This window comes from Octopus bimaculoides, chromosome 1 (genome assembly GCF_046866305.1).
Source record: "Octopus bimaculoides isolate indiv1 chromosome 1, ASM4686630v1, whole genome shotgun sequence".
Taxonomy (NCBI): domain Eukaryota; kingdom Metazoa; phylum Mollusca; class Cephalopoda; order Octopoda; family Octopodidae; genus Octopus; species Octopus bimaculoides.
The window spans coordinates 986342-1001734 of record NC_142928.1 but is presented as its reverse complement, the minus strand read 5'-3'; the positions used below and the strand labels follow the sequence as shown (position 1 = coordinate 1001734).

At 47.4% G+C, this 15393-nt stretch overlaps 1 protein-coding gene across 2 annotated transcripts in view; it reads right to left on the bottom strand.

The window, feature by feature from the left end:
• Window positions 1–8284: 8284 nt before the first annotated feature.
• The window catches only part of LOC128251325 (uncharacterized), a 29500-nt gene continuing 22391 nt past the window's right edge, over window positions 8285–15393 (bottom strand). For both annotated transcript variants that reach the window (XM_089347492.1, XM_089347490.1), the window contains 5 exons: window positions 14825–14875; window positions 11598–11648; window positions 10662–10712; window positions 9688–9759; window positions 8285–8844 (listed from right to left, as the gene is read on the bottom strand). In XM_089347492.1, coding sequence (XP_089203618.1) covers window positions 8639–8844; window positions 9688–9759; window positions 10662–10712; window positions 11598–11648; window positions 14825–14875 — 431 coding nt within the window. In that variant the 3' untranslated portion in view covers window positions 8285–8638. The remainder of the gene's footprint in view (window positions 8845–9687; window positions 9760–10661; window positions 10713–11597; window positions 11649–14824; window positions 14876–15393) is intronic.

Sequence of the window (15393 nt, the reverse complement as noted above, 5' to 3'; positions counted from 1 at the left end):
TAAGAATGTGCCTGGCTCCTCAAGTACGTGCCTGGAGCCGTATGTACGTGCCTGGGGCCACACGTACGTGGTTGGGGACGAAAGACGGGCTCGGGAACATACTTATGTGCCAGGCACAGCGAGTACTTGCGCGGCGCCGCAACAACGTGCCCTGCATCGCAACAACGTGCCCAGCTCAGTAACAACGTGCCCAGCTCCGCAACAACGTGTCCGGTACCAAAGGAACGTGCACAGCGCCACAAGAACGTGCCTGGAACCGAAAGAACGTGCCCAGGGCTGCAGAACGTACCTGGGGCCGCAAGAACGTGTCCGGCATCGGAAGCACGTGCCCAGCGCCGCAAAAACGTTCCCGAAGCCGCACGAACCTGCCCGGCGTTGCAAGAACGTGTCTGGGGCCGCAATAACGTGCCTGGGACCACGAAAAGCTGCCTGGCGTGCAACAAGTTGCCCGGGGCAGTAAGTATACGCCTGGGGCCGCAAGTACATGCCCGGGGCCGTAACTGCAAGAACGTGCCCAGAAATGCAGAACGAGCCCGGCGCCGCAATAACGTGACTAGGGACGCTATAACGTGCCGGGAACCGCAAGAAACTGCCAAGGGCTGCAAGACGTTGCCTGGCACCGCAAGAACGTGACTGGAACCACAAGAACGTGCCTGGCGTCGAAAGAACGGACCTTGGGCCGCAAGAACGTGTCTAGGGCCGTAAGAAGGTGCCAGGCTCCTCAAGTATATGCCTGGGGTCACATGTACGTGCTTGGGGACGAAAGAACGAGCCTGGGGCCGTAAGTACGTGACTGCGGAGGCAAAAACGAGCTCGGGAATGTAAGTATATGCCCGGCACAGTGAGAACGTGTGCGGCGCCGCAACAACGAGTCCGGGGCAGTAACTACGCACCTGGGGCCGCAAGTACATGCCCGGGGCCGTAAGTACGTGCCTGTAGCCACAAGAACGCGACCGGGACAATAATTACGTGGCCCCAGGCACATTGTTGCAGCCCTGGGCACGTTTTTGCGGTTCCAGGCACGTTATTTCGTCCCCAGTCACATTGTTGCGGCGCCGCACACGTTCTCGCTGTGCCGGGCACATACTTACATTCCCGAGTCCGTTTTTGCCGCCGCAGTCACGTACGTACGGCCCCAGGCTCGTTCTTTCGTCCCCAAGCACGTACGTGTGACCCCAGGCACGTACATACGGCTACAGGCATGTACTTGAGGAGCCAGGCACCTTCTTACGGCCCCAGGTCCGTTCTTTCGCCGCCAGGCACGTTATTGCTGCCCCAGTCACGTTCTTGTGGCGCCAGGCAACGTCTTGCAGCCTTTGGCAGTTTCTTGCGGTTCCAGGCACGTTATAGTGCTTGGAACCGCAGTCCCCAGTCACGTTTGTGCGGTGCCGGAGTCGTTCTTGCGGCGCCGGACACGTTTCTCCGGCGCCGGGCGCGTTCTGTAGCTCTGGGCACGTCATTGCAGTTCCAGGCAGGTGCTTGCGGCGTCGGGCACGTAGTACGTGCCCCGGTCTCGTTCTTGTGGACCCAGGCACGTACTTACGGCCCCTGGCATGTACTTGCGGCCCCAGGCACGTACTTATTGCCCCGGGCAACTTGTTGCACGCCAGGCATCTTTTTGTGGTCCCAGGCACGTTCTTGCGGCGCTGGGCACGTGCTTCCGATGCCGGACACGTTCTTGCGGGCCCAGGCACGTTCTGCAGCCCTGGGCACGTTCTTGTGGAGCTGTGCACGTTGTTGCGGAGCTGGGCACGTTGTTGGGGAGCTGGTCACGTTGTTGCGGAGCCGCAGGCGTTCTCGCTGTGCCGGGCACATACTTGCGTTCCCGAGCCCGTTTTTACTGCCCCAGTCACGTACTTACGGCCCCAGGCTCGTTCTTTCGTCCCCAAGCACGTACGTGTGGCCCCAGACACGTACATACGGTTCCAGGCACGTTCTTGCTGCCCTGGGCACGTTGTTGTGTTTCCAGGACACGTTTGTCCGGCGCTTGGCATATTCTTGCGAATGCGGGCACGTAATTATTGTTCCGATGGCGTTCTTGTGGCCACAGACACGTACTTACGGCACCGGGCACGTAGTTACTGCCCCGGGTTCGTTGTTGCGACGCTGCACACGTTCTCCGCAACAACGTGCGCAGCTTCGCAACAACGCTCCCAGCTCCGCAACAAAGTGCCCGGTGCCAAAGGAACGTGCCCAGCTCCGCAAGAACGTGCACAGCTCCACAAGAACGTGCCTGAAACTGCAACAACGTGCCCTGCGCCGAAAGAACGTGTCCGGCGCCGCAGAAACGTTCCCGAAGCCGCAAGAACGTGACTGGTGACGCATTAACGAACCTGGGACCGCGAGAACGTGCCCAGGACTGCAAAAACTTGTCCGACGCCGCAAAAACGTTCACGAAGCCGCAAGAACGTGTCCGGCGCCGCAAAAACGTTCACGGAGCCGCAAGAACTTGACTGGGGACGAAATAACGTGCCTGGCTCCTCAAGTACGTGCCTGGAGCCGTATGTACGTGCCTGGGGCCACACGTACGTGTCCGGCATCAGAAGCACGTGCCCAGCGCCGCAAAAACGTTCCCGAAGCCACAAGAACCTGCCTGGCGCCGCAAGAACGTGACTGGGGACGCAATAACGTGCCTGGCGCCGAAAGAACAAGCCTTGGGCCGCTAGAACGTGCCTAGGGCCGCAAGAACGTGCATGGGACCACAAAAAGCTGCCTGGCGTGCAATAAGTTGCCCGGGGCCGTAAGTACGTGCCTGGGTCCACAAGAACGAAACCTGTGCACGTTCTTACGTGCCCGGCGCCGCAAGCACGTGCTTGGAACTGCAAGAACGTACCCAGAGCTGCAGAACGTGCCCGGCGCCGCAAGAAGGACACCGGCGGCGCAAGAACGTGACTGGGGATGCTATAACGTGCCGGGAACCGCAAGAAGCTGCCAAGGGCTGCAAGACATTGCCTGGCACCGTAAGAACGTGACTGGAACCACAACAACGTGCCTGGGGCCGTAAGAACGTGTCTAGGGCCGTAAGAATGTGCCTGGCTCCTCAAGTACAAGCCTGTAGCAGTATGTACGTGCCTGGGGTCACACGTACGTGCTTGGGGGCGAAAGAACGAGCCTTGGGCCGTAAGTACGTGACTGCGGCGGCAAAAACGGGCTCGGGAACGTAAGTATGTGCCCGGCACAGCGAGAACGTGTGCGGCGCCGCAACAACGAGCCCGGGGCAGTAACTACGCGCCTGGGGCCGCAAGTACATGCCAGGGGCCGTAAGTACGTGCCTGTGGCCACAAGAACGCGACCGGTACAATAATTACGTGCCCGCATGCGCAAGAATATGCCAAGCGCCGGAAAAACGTGTCCGGCGCCGCAAAAACGTTCCGGAACCCGCAAAAACGTGTCCAGGACTGCAACAATGTGCCTGGGGCCACACATACGTGCTTGGGGACGAAAGAACGAGCCTAGGGCCGTAAGTACGTGACTAAGGAGGTAAAAACGTGCTCGGGAACAGCGAGCATTCGCAAGAATATGCCCAGCGCCGGAAAAACGTGTCCGGCGCCGAAATAACGTGGCTGGAACCGCAAAAACGTGTCCAGAGCTGCAAGAATTTGCTTGGGGCCACAAGAACGTAGCTGGCGTCGCAAGAACTTGTCCGGCGTCGCAAACACGTGCCCGGCGCCGAAAGAACTTGACTGGGGACGCAATAACGTGCCTGGAACCACAAGAACGTGCCCAGGGCGGCAAGAACGTGCCTGGTGCTGAAAGAACGTGCCTGGGGCCGCAAGAACGTGTCTAGGGCCGTAAGAACGTGCCTGGCTCCTCAAGTACGTGCCTGGAGCCGTATGTACGTTCCTGGGGTCGCACGTACGTGCTTGGGGACGAAAGAACGGGCCTGGGGCCGTACGTACGAGACTGGGGGTGCAAAAACGTGCTCGGGAACGTAAGTATGTGCCCGGCACAGCGAGAACGTGTGCGGTGCCGCAACAACGTGCCCAACTCCTCAACAACGTGCCCAGCTCCGCAAAAACGTGCCCAGCTCCGAAACAACGTGCCCGGCGCCAAAGGAAAGTGCCCAACTCCGCAAGAACGTGCACAGCATCGCAAGAACGTGCCTGGAACCGCAAGAACGTTCCTGGGGCCGCAAGAACGTGTCCGGCATCAGAAGCACGTGCCCGGCGCCGCAAAAACGTTCCCGAAACCGCAAGAACGTGACTGGTGATGCATTAACGCACCTGGAACGGCAAGAACGTGCCCAGGACCGCAAAAACTTACCTGGCGCCGCAAGAATGTGCCCGTCACCGCAAGCACATGCACAGCGCCGAAAGAATGTGTCCGACGCCGCAAAAACGTTCACGAAGCCGCAAGAACGTGTCCCGCGCAGCAAAAACGTGACTTGGGATGAAATAACATGCCTGGAACCGCAAAAACGTGCCCAGGGCTGCAAGAATGTGCCAGGGTCCACAAGAACTTAGCTGGCGTCGCAAGATCGTGCCCGGCGTCACAAGCACGTGCCCGGCGACGCAAGCACGTGCCCAGCGCCGAAAGAACTTGACTGGGGACGCAATAACTTGCGCAGGGCTGTAAGACGTTGCCTGGAACCACAAGAACGTGCCTGGCGCCGAAAGAACGGACCTGGAGCCGCAAGAACGTGTCTAGAGCCGTAAGAAGGTGCCTGGCTCCTCAAGTACGTGCCATGAGCCGTATGTACGTGCCTGGGGCCGCAAAAACGTGTCCGGCTTCGGAAGGACGTGCCCAGCGTCGAAAAAACGTGTCCGGTGCCGCAAAAACGTTCCCGAAGCCGCAAGAACCTGCCCGGCGCTGCAAGAACGTGCCTGGGTACGCAAGAAGGTCCTGGCCCCGAAAGAACGATCCTGGGGCCGCTAGAACGTGTCTAGGGCTGCAAGAACGTGCCTGGGACCACAGAAAGCTGCCTGACGCGCAACAAGTTGCCCGGGGCAGTTAGTACGCGCCTGGGGCGGCAAGTACATGCCTGGCCCACAAGAACAAGACCGGGGTACGTACTTACGTGCCCGCATTCGCAAGAACATGCCCGGCGCCGCAAAAACGTTCCCGAAGCCGCAAGAACGACTCCGGCGACGCAAGAACGTGACTGGGGTCGCTATAACGTGCCTAGAACCGCAAGAAACTGCTAAGGGTTGCAAGACGTTGCCTGGCGCCGCAAGAACGTGACTGGCGTCCCAAGCACGTGCCCGGCGCCGAAATAACGTATCCGAGAACGTTTTTACGGCGCCGGACACGTTCTTTCGGCGCCGAGCACGTTCTTGCCGCCCCAGGCACGGTCTTTCAGCCCTGGGAGCGTTCTGGCGGTTCCAGGCACGTGCTTTCGGCGCCGTGTATGTTCTTGAGGTGCCGGACACGTTCTTGCGGGGCCGATCACGTTCTTGCGGCGCTGGGCACGTTCTTGCGTTGCTGGGTACGTTCTTGCGGCGCCAGGCACATACTAACGTCCCCGAATCCGTTTTTGCCGCCCCATTCACGTGCTTACGGTCCCAGGCTCGTTCATGCGGCCCCAAGCACGTACTTATGACTCCAGGCGCGTACATACGGCCCCAGGCACGTACTTGTGGAGCCAGGGATGTTATTGCGGCCCTAGGCACGTTCTTGCGGCCCAGGCTCGTTCTTTCGCCGCCAGGCACGTTCTTGGGTCCGTGGGCACGTTCTTGCGGTTCCATCACGTTATTGCGTCCCCATTCACGTTCTTGCGGCTTCGGGAACGTTTTTGCGGGGCCGGACACGTTCTTTCGTCGCCGGGCATATTCTAGCGGCCCCAGGGTCATTCTTTCGGCGCCAGACACCTTCTTGCCGCCCTGGGCACTTTCTTGCGGTTCCAGACACGTTATTGCGTCCCCATTCACGTTCATTTGGCGCCAGACACGTTCTTGCTGTGCCGGGCATATACTTACGTTCCTGAGCCCGTTTTTGCCATCCCAGTCACGTACTTACGGCCCCAGGCTCGTTGTTTCGTCCCCTAGCACGTACATACGGCCTCAGGCACGTACTTGAGGAGCTAGGCCCGTTTTTACGGCTCTAGACACGTTCTTTCGGCGCCAGGCACGTTCTTACATTTTTTTCTTCATATTCGTTCCCAGCAAGTTGTTTTACACCTATCAGACTATTTTTTTTTCACTTTTGTCACTGGGTCAAATGCTTTTTGTTTGACCTTTGAGTCTACTGTTTTCACAGAATTCAATAAATTGTTGGGGATTAAAAGAATCCGTACGACTTATCATCATCCACAGTCTAACGGCATGGTAGAGAGATTTCAAAGACAACCAAAATCTTCATTAAGAACTTACTCTGATTCTAGCAGTTGGTTAGAAGCTTTACCAGTGGTATTGTTAGGAATTATAAGTGCTGTTAAAGAAAATATACAATATTCTCCTGCTGAACTCTTTTACGGAACAACATTAACTCTACCCGGTCAATTTGTTTTCTACTGAGCCAAATTTCGATTATTTTATGTGAAAAAGTAGTTTACCACTGGTTCATCATAGTGCAAAAAACCTAATTAAGATTGAGCAAAAACTGAATTAGTGTTAAAGCATCAAATTGGCCGTGAGTGAGTAAAAGTTGACCTTAAGAATATTATTCACACATTGGCATGTGTAACTGATATCAATCTGACGACTGATGTATGTGTTTGAATGTCTGCACAAAACTGTGTTTATGTCTCCTTCCTTCTCTCTTGAGGACTATCGGTGATGCTCCTGGTTAATATCTAAATGTAAATGCTTCACCCAAATGTGTTTTCGTATCATGAAAACTGTTTCTAATGGGAAATTCCTTACATGTCTACATAACACGTAAACCTTTGTAATTGCAAGCAGAAAATGAAACACACGTCATGGAGAATAAATAATACCAAAAGCATTTCTATTTTCCTGTTATATATACACATATATACACACAGTATATCCCTTTGTCTCCATTAATATTCAGAGGCGTCGTTTACCTGCATTGCACATTGTAACCATGTCTAGGTTCCTTCACATGTACAGACATACTGTACGACCTTTGTGAATGAAGGGCTGTTTGAAGTGGTGTCTTCGGTTTCCAGTTCTCCATAGAACCATCTTAGGTCTGTCTCTTTTGTCGAAAGATTGGGAGATTTATTACTTGACTTGCAACAAATGGAAGTTGGCAGCCGAAAGGGAACCTGACCACAGAAACCTCTGCCCCAACATCCTCGTCTGACCCTTACGGCATTGTAAAGTAGAAGTTCAAAAACAATTGTACATGTGTGTGTTTATAGTCAATATTAATAATGACTCCTCACAAATGTAACAAAATTGGTGTCAAGACACATTGTCAGATTAAACATTTTGAAACATAAATTCAAAATTTGTAATAAATTATTTGTATTAAAAATATCACAGCTGTAAGTTATCTCAAGAATGTAGATATAGATGGAGATATAATGCAGGGAAGCTGTTATCAACAACTGTTGTTTTCATCATCATCATCATCATTTTAATGCCACTTTTTATCAGCTGTTAAGGTACAGCGTTTGGTAAATTCCATAAAAAATTTTTATTTATATACTCTTTACTCTTTTACTTGTTTCAGTCATTTGACTGCGGCAATGTTGGAGCACCGCCTTTAGTCAAGCAAATCGACCCCAGGACTTATTCTTTGTAAGCCTAGTACTTATTCTATCGGTCTCTTTTTGCCGAACCGCTAAGTTACAGGGACATAAACACACCAGCATCGGTTGTCAAGCGAAGTTGGGGGGACAAATACAGACACACAAACACATACACGCATACATACATACATACATACATACATACATACATATATATATATATATATATATATATATATATGACAGGCTTCTTTCAGTTTCCGTCTACCAAATCCACTCACAAGGCTTTGGTCAGCCCGAGGCTATAGTAGAAGACACTTGCCCAAGGTGCCACGCAGTGGGAATGAACCCGGAACCATGTGGTTGGTAAGCAAGCTACTTACCACACAGCCACTCCTGCGCCTATATTTATTTTTGTAGGTGAAAATTGAAAGAAGCATAAAATGAAAGAGAGAAGAAATGGACATGGATGCATGTATGTGTTGATGGGGGTGGGGTGCGAGACAGAAAATGTGTGTGTGTGTGAGAGAGAGAGAGAGAGAGAGAGAGAGAGAGAGAGAGAGAGAGAGAGAGAGAGAGAGAGAGAGAGAGGTGTTGCTCTGTGTGCATGAAATATGTTTTTTTAAATTTTCCAAAATTTACTCAAATTAATCCGCATTAATTTCTAAAATGAAACTACCAACAATATTATTTGATGGACAAACTTTCCGATTTATTTGCATAATTTTTCCACACATAATTCCTGTTGTTTCCGTTGCTGCTGGGAATACAAGTATTTCACCATCAGCTTCAAAATATTCCATTAAGGATTTAATTCTGCCCCTTGAGTGAGTCGGCTTCTCAAGAGATTGCTTCTGTGCACTGAAAGATTCCGACAGCCTTTCAAAACAATTCTATGGGCTTACTGTTATAAAAGGAATGTCTTGGAATCCAAAATGTGTTTTTATTTTCAGACACCAAACAATGGAAGGCATTTGATCGTGGGTCTCCGTTGGCGAAGATAGACCTTGGACTTAATAAGAACAGCAACTACACAGAGATTCATTTTTTGTCTAACAATAGACATTCAAGGGCATTAAAACACTGGGCTTCTTCAAGGGCTGCTTTTATTGTTTCCGCTGTACGTTTCTTTGGATCACAACTTGTGAACCATTTGTACAGCATCTGATAGCTGTGTTCCACAATGTCATTACTATTGTCACGCTTGCTAATTTCCAGCTCAGAAGTTTTGATGTCCAAGAAAATGCCTGCAAAAGATATAAGAAATAATTGCAACAACATTAAAAATAATATGAAAGACGTGTACTGTAGGTTGTTATAATTGTTGTTGTTGGCACTTCCGTCGCTTACGACATCGAGGGTTCCAGTCGATCCAATCAACGGAACAGCCTGCTCGTGAAATTAACGTGCAAGTGGCTGAGCACTCCACAGATACGTGTACCCTTAACGTAGTTCTCGGGGATATTCAGCGTGACACAATGTGACAAGGCTGACCCTTTTGAATTACAGGCACAACAGAAACAGGAAGAAAGAGTGAGAGAGAAAGTTGTGGTGAAAGAGTACAGCAGGGTTCGCCATCATCCCCTGCCGGAGCCTCGTGGAGCTTTTAGGTGTTTTCGCTCAATAAACACTCACAATGCCCGGTCTGGAAATCGAAACCGCAATCCTATGACTGTGAACCTGCTGCCCTAACCACTGGGCCATTGCACCTCCACGGTTGTTATAAATATAACCAAGAAACTACAACTATTGAGAATTAAAGAAATGGTTAAGAAACATGAAAAATATAAGACAATGTTTTCTATTTCTAAGGATGATGACAAAAATAAGAGAAGTTGAATCATGAGGTTAGTAGCCCACGCTCTTGACCACTACGCCATATGTCCATGTTTTGTTAATTTATCCATTTTATCAGCCATTCTAACCTCAATTTTATTGAATTTCATTTATAGCTTTAATAGAATTACTTCACAGTTAACATTTCAAATGGAAATTAAGAATGGAACCTGTTCTCAGTCATTCTGACAAACAAAAGCTCAGCTGATGGTAAAATTCACAGAAACCAATGAGTATTGTTATTTTAGACTCACCAACTTTCCACCATTCACCATTTAACCGATGTGCCACCTTCAGGAGATCTTTCTCCTCCAGTTTTTGAGAATCTGAAATAAATACCTGCATTTTTTACACTTTACAGTAAATTTTTTTTAATGTTTATTAATAACATAATAATAGGCGTAGGAGTGGCTGTGTGGTAAGTAGCTTGCTTACCAACCACATAGTTCCGGGTTCAGTCCCACTGTGTGGCACCTTGGGCAAGTGTCTTCTACTATAGCCTCGGGCCGACCAAAGCCTTGTGAGTGGATTTGGTAGACGGAAATTGAAAGAAGCCTGTCATATATATATATGTATATATATAAAACAATTTGAAAAACCTACATGACTAGGTGAAAAGCGCTTCATTTAATATGTGACATTAATAAAAATCTGTAAATGTACAAACATCCAGGTTTCTGAGTACCTTAATTTTTATATATATATATATATATATATATATATATATATATATATGTGTGTGTGTGTGTGTGTGTGTGTGTGTGTGTATGTTTGTGTGTCTGTGTCTGTCCCCCAACATCGCTTGACGACCGATGGCGGTGTGTTTATGTCCCCGTAACTTAGTGGTTCGGCAAAAGAGACCGATAGAATAAGTACTGGGCTTCCAAAGAATAAGTCCTGGGGTTGATTTGCTCGACTAAAGGCGGTGCTCCAGCATGGCTGCAGTCAAATGACTGAAACAAGTAAAAGAATAAAGAATAAAACATATTTTATTATTATTATTATTAGATATTCTTATCACCAAGGTTACCGTTACGGTTTTGCCCAATATTTTTATACGTTTTACAATGGTACCATACAAGAGCTCAATATTCAGAATTACTTTTCAGTTAACCATTCAATTTAAATGTAGGAATGGAACCTGTTCTCAATCATTATGATATGCAAAAAAGATCAGGTAATGGTAAAATTTATAGAAACCAAAGAGGTGTCGTTATTTTATACAAACCAGCTGGTTCTGCTTCTGTCTGGACTTCCTTTTCCATGAACTTTGGATTCACTGAAATAAATACTTTGGAGTTTTACACATTGTTGTATGATTACTTTATCTTTATTAACAATCTGTATTTCATTATTTTTGAGTATATAAGCAGTGCAATGACACACTACCTGCGACTTCAATACCAAATATCTGTAGAGTGTCTATTTGTTGTTGTTGTTTTTGTTGGCACTCCGTCGCGTAACGACATCGAGGGTTCCACTTGAACCGATCAACGGAACAGCCTGCTCGTGAAATTAATGTGCAAGTGGCTGAGCACTCCACAGACACGTGTACCCTTAACGTAGTTCTCGAGGATATTCAGCCTGACACAGTGTGACAAGGCTGACCCTTTGAATTACAGGTACAACAGAAACGGTTAGAAAGAGTGAGAGAAAGTTGTGGTGAAAGAGTACAGCAGATTATATAGACGCTATGTAGAGGCGCAATGACCCAGTGGTTAGGGCAGCAGACTCGCGGTCATAGGATCACTGTTTTGATTCCCAGACCAGGCGTTGTGAGTGTTTATTGAGTGAAAACACCTAAAGCCCCACGAGGCACCAGCAGGGGATGGTGGCGAACCCTGCTGTACTCTTCCACCACAACTTTCTCTCACTCTTTCTTCCTGTTTCTGCTGTGCCTGTAATTCAAAGGGTCAGCCTTGTCACACTCTGTGTCACGCTGAATATCCCCGAGAACTACGTTAATCTCACGAGCAGGCTGTTCTGTTGATCGAATCAACTGGGAACCCTCAACGTCGTAAGCGATGGAGTGCCAACACAATTTACAGCTAACCTTTCAAATAGAAATTATGAACGGAATCTATTTTCAAGTATTCAAAACAAAATGGCTGCGGTGAAGGTAAAAGTTACACAAAGCAATTCGGTACTACCATTTTATACTCACCAAATGGTTCTACCACCGTCTGGACCCCCTTCTCTTTAAACTTTGGACTCTCTGAAATAAGACAAATATTTCCAAGCTTTAAATTCAAATTTTTCTTATTTGTGTCAAAATAACACTTTTTTTTTGTCTTTGGTCAGTAAATGTTATTTTCTATTTGATTCAAATTAGAAATCAAACGAAATGGCTACTATTCCTTTCAAACTTTGTCTTTCTGACCGGGACATAAACGATTTGAAACTGACCAATTGACCAATTTACCTCTGAGACAGATTCAAAAGCAGAAATATCGTATTCTGCTCTAAAACCACAAATTTGTTTATCAATTGCCTGACCATAACCACTTGAACATGTCCCTTCATGACTGACAATATGTACATCTCTGATCATGAGCAGGAGTAGTGAGGGAGCATCATAGCTATGTGTTAAGAGGGAATTTGGGGATTTAAAAAAAAATAAATATAACAGGAGTGGCTGTGTGGTAAGTAGCTTGCTTACTAACCACATGGTTCTGGGTTCAGTCCCACTGGGTGGCACCTTGGGCAAGTGTCTTCTACTATAGCCTCGGGCCGACCAAAGCCTTGTGAGTGGATTTGGTAGACGGAAACTGAAAGAAGCCCGTCGTATATATGTGTTTGTACCCCAACTTCGCTTGACAACCGTTGCTGGTGTGTTTATGTCCCCGTAACTTAGCAGTTCGGCAAAAAGAGACCAATAGAATAAGTACTAGGCTTCCAAAGAATAAGTCCTGGGGTTGTTCTGCTCGACTAAAGGCAGTGCCCCAGCATGGCTACAGTCAAATGACTGAAACAAGTAAAAGAGTAAAAGAGTAAAAGCAAAATTTGAAGCAAATATTAGCCATTTTCCATACATTCTCGGGTTAAGCAGACAGGAGATACCAGTTACTACCCCGGGTAACAAGTGTTTCATGATTGTGAAACTTTCTTATCATCAATGGTTAAATGCTGGGATTGTGTAACAGCTCAGCATTTAGATCCACAACTAAGTAGACTAACCTTCCTAAACCTCCCCACTTTGGTCCCTTAGTTTTGTCTTTTTCTTATAGCTGTGTCATTGTCCTGTCTACTCTATACTTCACTAACAAACATTCTTCTCCTCTTCAGCTTAGTTTCATTGTCAACTGAGTCAGTCATTGAGGATCCGAGCCAAATATATAAATACATGATGCACCAGTTCAGCAAGGATAAACACACCCTTGCTCTCTTTGTTAAACACTGCAGCTGGTAATCTTGCTGCACCACAGTTCACCAGAATATTATCTGAGTCAAGAAACATCTGAAGACTCCTTAATAAAGAAGTTTTCTCTTCAGGTGTGTAATGGTTAGATTTATACGGATGGAACAGTAGTAAGTGGTGCCATGGGCCAAAAAAGTCTCCAACTTCTTGCCAAATGCAGGCCCAGGGGCAGATAAACTGCATTTCAAAGCATTTTGGCAGCGTTAAAGCCCGTAACTCAAGTCTCCGGCCGCTTTCCTCCAAATTTGCAACAAACATTATTCAGGCTCCTCAAATTGCTGACTAAAAAAATTTCCGACGCCAACTACGGGCCCCCACCACAAAATGCAGATTAATCAGATTTGAGTATACTGCACTGGGTTTTATTGTTGTTTTAAGCCATTTTCTGCAGATAAAATATTGACAGTATTAATGCGTTATAAGTAGTGTATAATATTTCATGAAAACATTTTTGTCCAATTTGGCAGAGAAAACGAGAAAAACATTAAAATGTTTGCCTGTTATCCACTGGGCCATGTGCATGTGTGTCTGTGTGTCTGTGCGGCTGGGTAAATGCATACATGAGTATGTGTGTGCGGTGTGTATGTACTTGTGTGTACGCGGCTTGGTAAAAGCACAACAAACCCAGTCATCCATTCTCCAGAAGTGCTCTGTTGATGTTTCACGTTTCCAATCCTGTACAACGCAGCATGACCCGACAGCATGGCCCGGCAGCATGGCCCGGCAGCATGGCCCGACAGCATGGCCCAGCAGCATGGCCCGACAGCATGGCCCGGCAGCATGTCTGCTTTCTATGTCATCCATATCTGAACCATATAATGCAAAATGTCCATACGAGAAAAATTAACTGTTGTGAATTACAGTCATTCGAGTTTGACTGTGTGACCATTTCTGGAAGCTACGCTTGTCACCTACAATTAGTCCTCCTTGTGTCCCCCCCCCCCCCCCGTTTAGTTGGACGAGTAAATACAGAGTGTCCCAGATTTAATTATGAACTGAGTGAAGTCAGACGCATTTTTTAAAGTCGCTTTTATTTATGTTTATCATGTTTAAAATGTGTTAAAAATGTACAAATTTTGAATTCTGTTTATAATTTTATAATTCTTATAATTTTGTTTTATAATTTTGGTTTCATTCCTGTTGGACCCCACAACAGTGTTTTGCAATTTGGCAGCAATCCCTTTCTTTACCTCCATTCTCAAGATTGAGCAACATATTACTTGCCCCAATAAGAAACCGTCAATGGGCTTGCGAAGACCTATTGGGGCAAGCAAAAGCGAAACCGTCAATGGCACCTGTGCCCAGCATCGCCTTCCTGGCACTTGTGCCAGATACCACATGTAAAGACATTCGAGCGAGATCGTTGCCAGTGCTGCCAAACTGGCTCCTGTGCAGGTGGCATGTAAAATACACCATTCTGAGCGTGGCCATTGCCAGTACGGCCTGACTGGCCTTCGTGCTGGTGGCACGTAAAAGCACCCACTACACTCTCTGAGTGGTTGGCATTAGGAAGGGCATCCAGCTGTAGAATCTCTGGTTTCACTAGTCCTCAGTCAAATCGTCCAACCCATGCTAGCATGGAAAGCGGACGTTAAACGACGATGATGATGATGATGATTACGACAGACATCTGACTACATAACAGCAACAACAACATATCAGAAAACTTACGAAAGGTCTTAGCGGGAAAACAAACAACTTTCTTATTAACTCACAAGTTTACATCTAAACAAAAATAAATTTTAGTTCCCTCTTCCAAAAGACAATATTAACTTTACTTTGACTTCTAATTTATCCATGTTAACCTTGATCTTATAAATTGTCAGTAATATTTTTAATGCAGTAAGTTTACATCTAACCAATCAAATGGAAATTAGAAATGGGATGTGTTCTCCACCATTCTAATAAACAAAATAGCTCAGGTGAAGGTAAAATGTATAGAAATCAATTAAGAGCTGTTCTTTTATACTCACCAACTGTCCTTGTCACAGTCCGCACTTCAATCTTTTCCACCTTTGCAGTCTCTGAAATATGTGTTTACAAGTTTTATACTTTATAGCAAAGATTTTTTTATATCTATTAATAGGTGTAGGAGTGGCTGTGTGGTAAGTAGCTTGCTTACCAACCACATGGTTCCGGGTTCAGTCCCACTGCGTGGCACCTTGGGCAAGTGTCTTCTACTATAGTCTCGGGCCAACCAAAGCCTTGCGAGTGGATTTGGTAGACAGAAACTGAAAGAAGCCCGTCGTATATATATGTAGGTGTATGTATATGTTTGCGTGTCTGTGTTTGTCCCCCCCAACATCGCTTGACAACCGATGCTGGTGTGTTTACGTCCCCGTAACTTAGCGGTTCGGCAAAAAGAGACCGATAGAATAAGTACTAGGCTTCCAAAGAATAAGTCCTGGGGTCGATTTGCTCGACTAAAAGCAGTGCTCCAGCATGGCCACAGTCAAATGACTGAAACAAGTAAAAGAGTAAAAAAAAAAAAAGAGATTCTATATTTCATCATTGTGAGACATTTGTAACATCAACCAGAGAT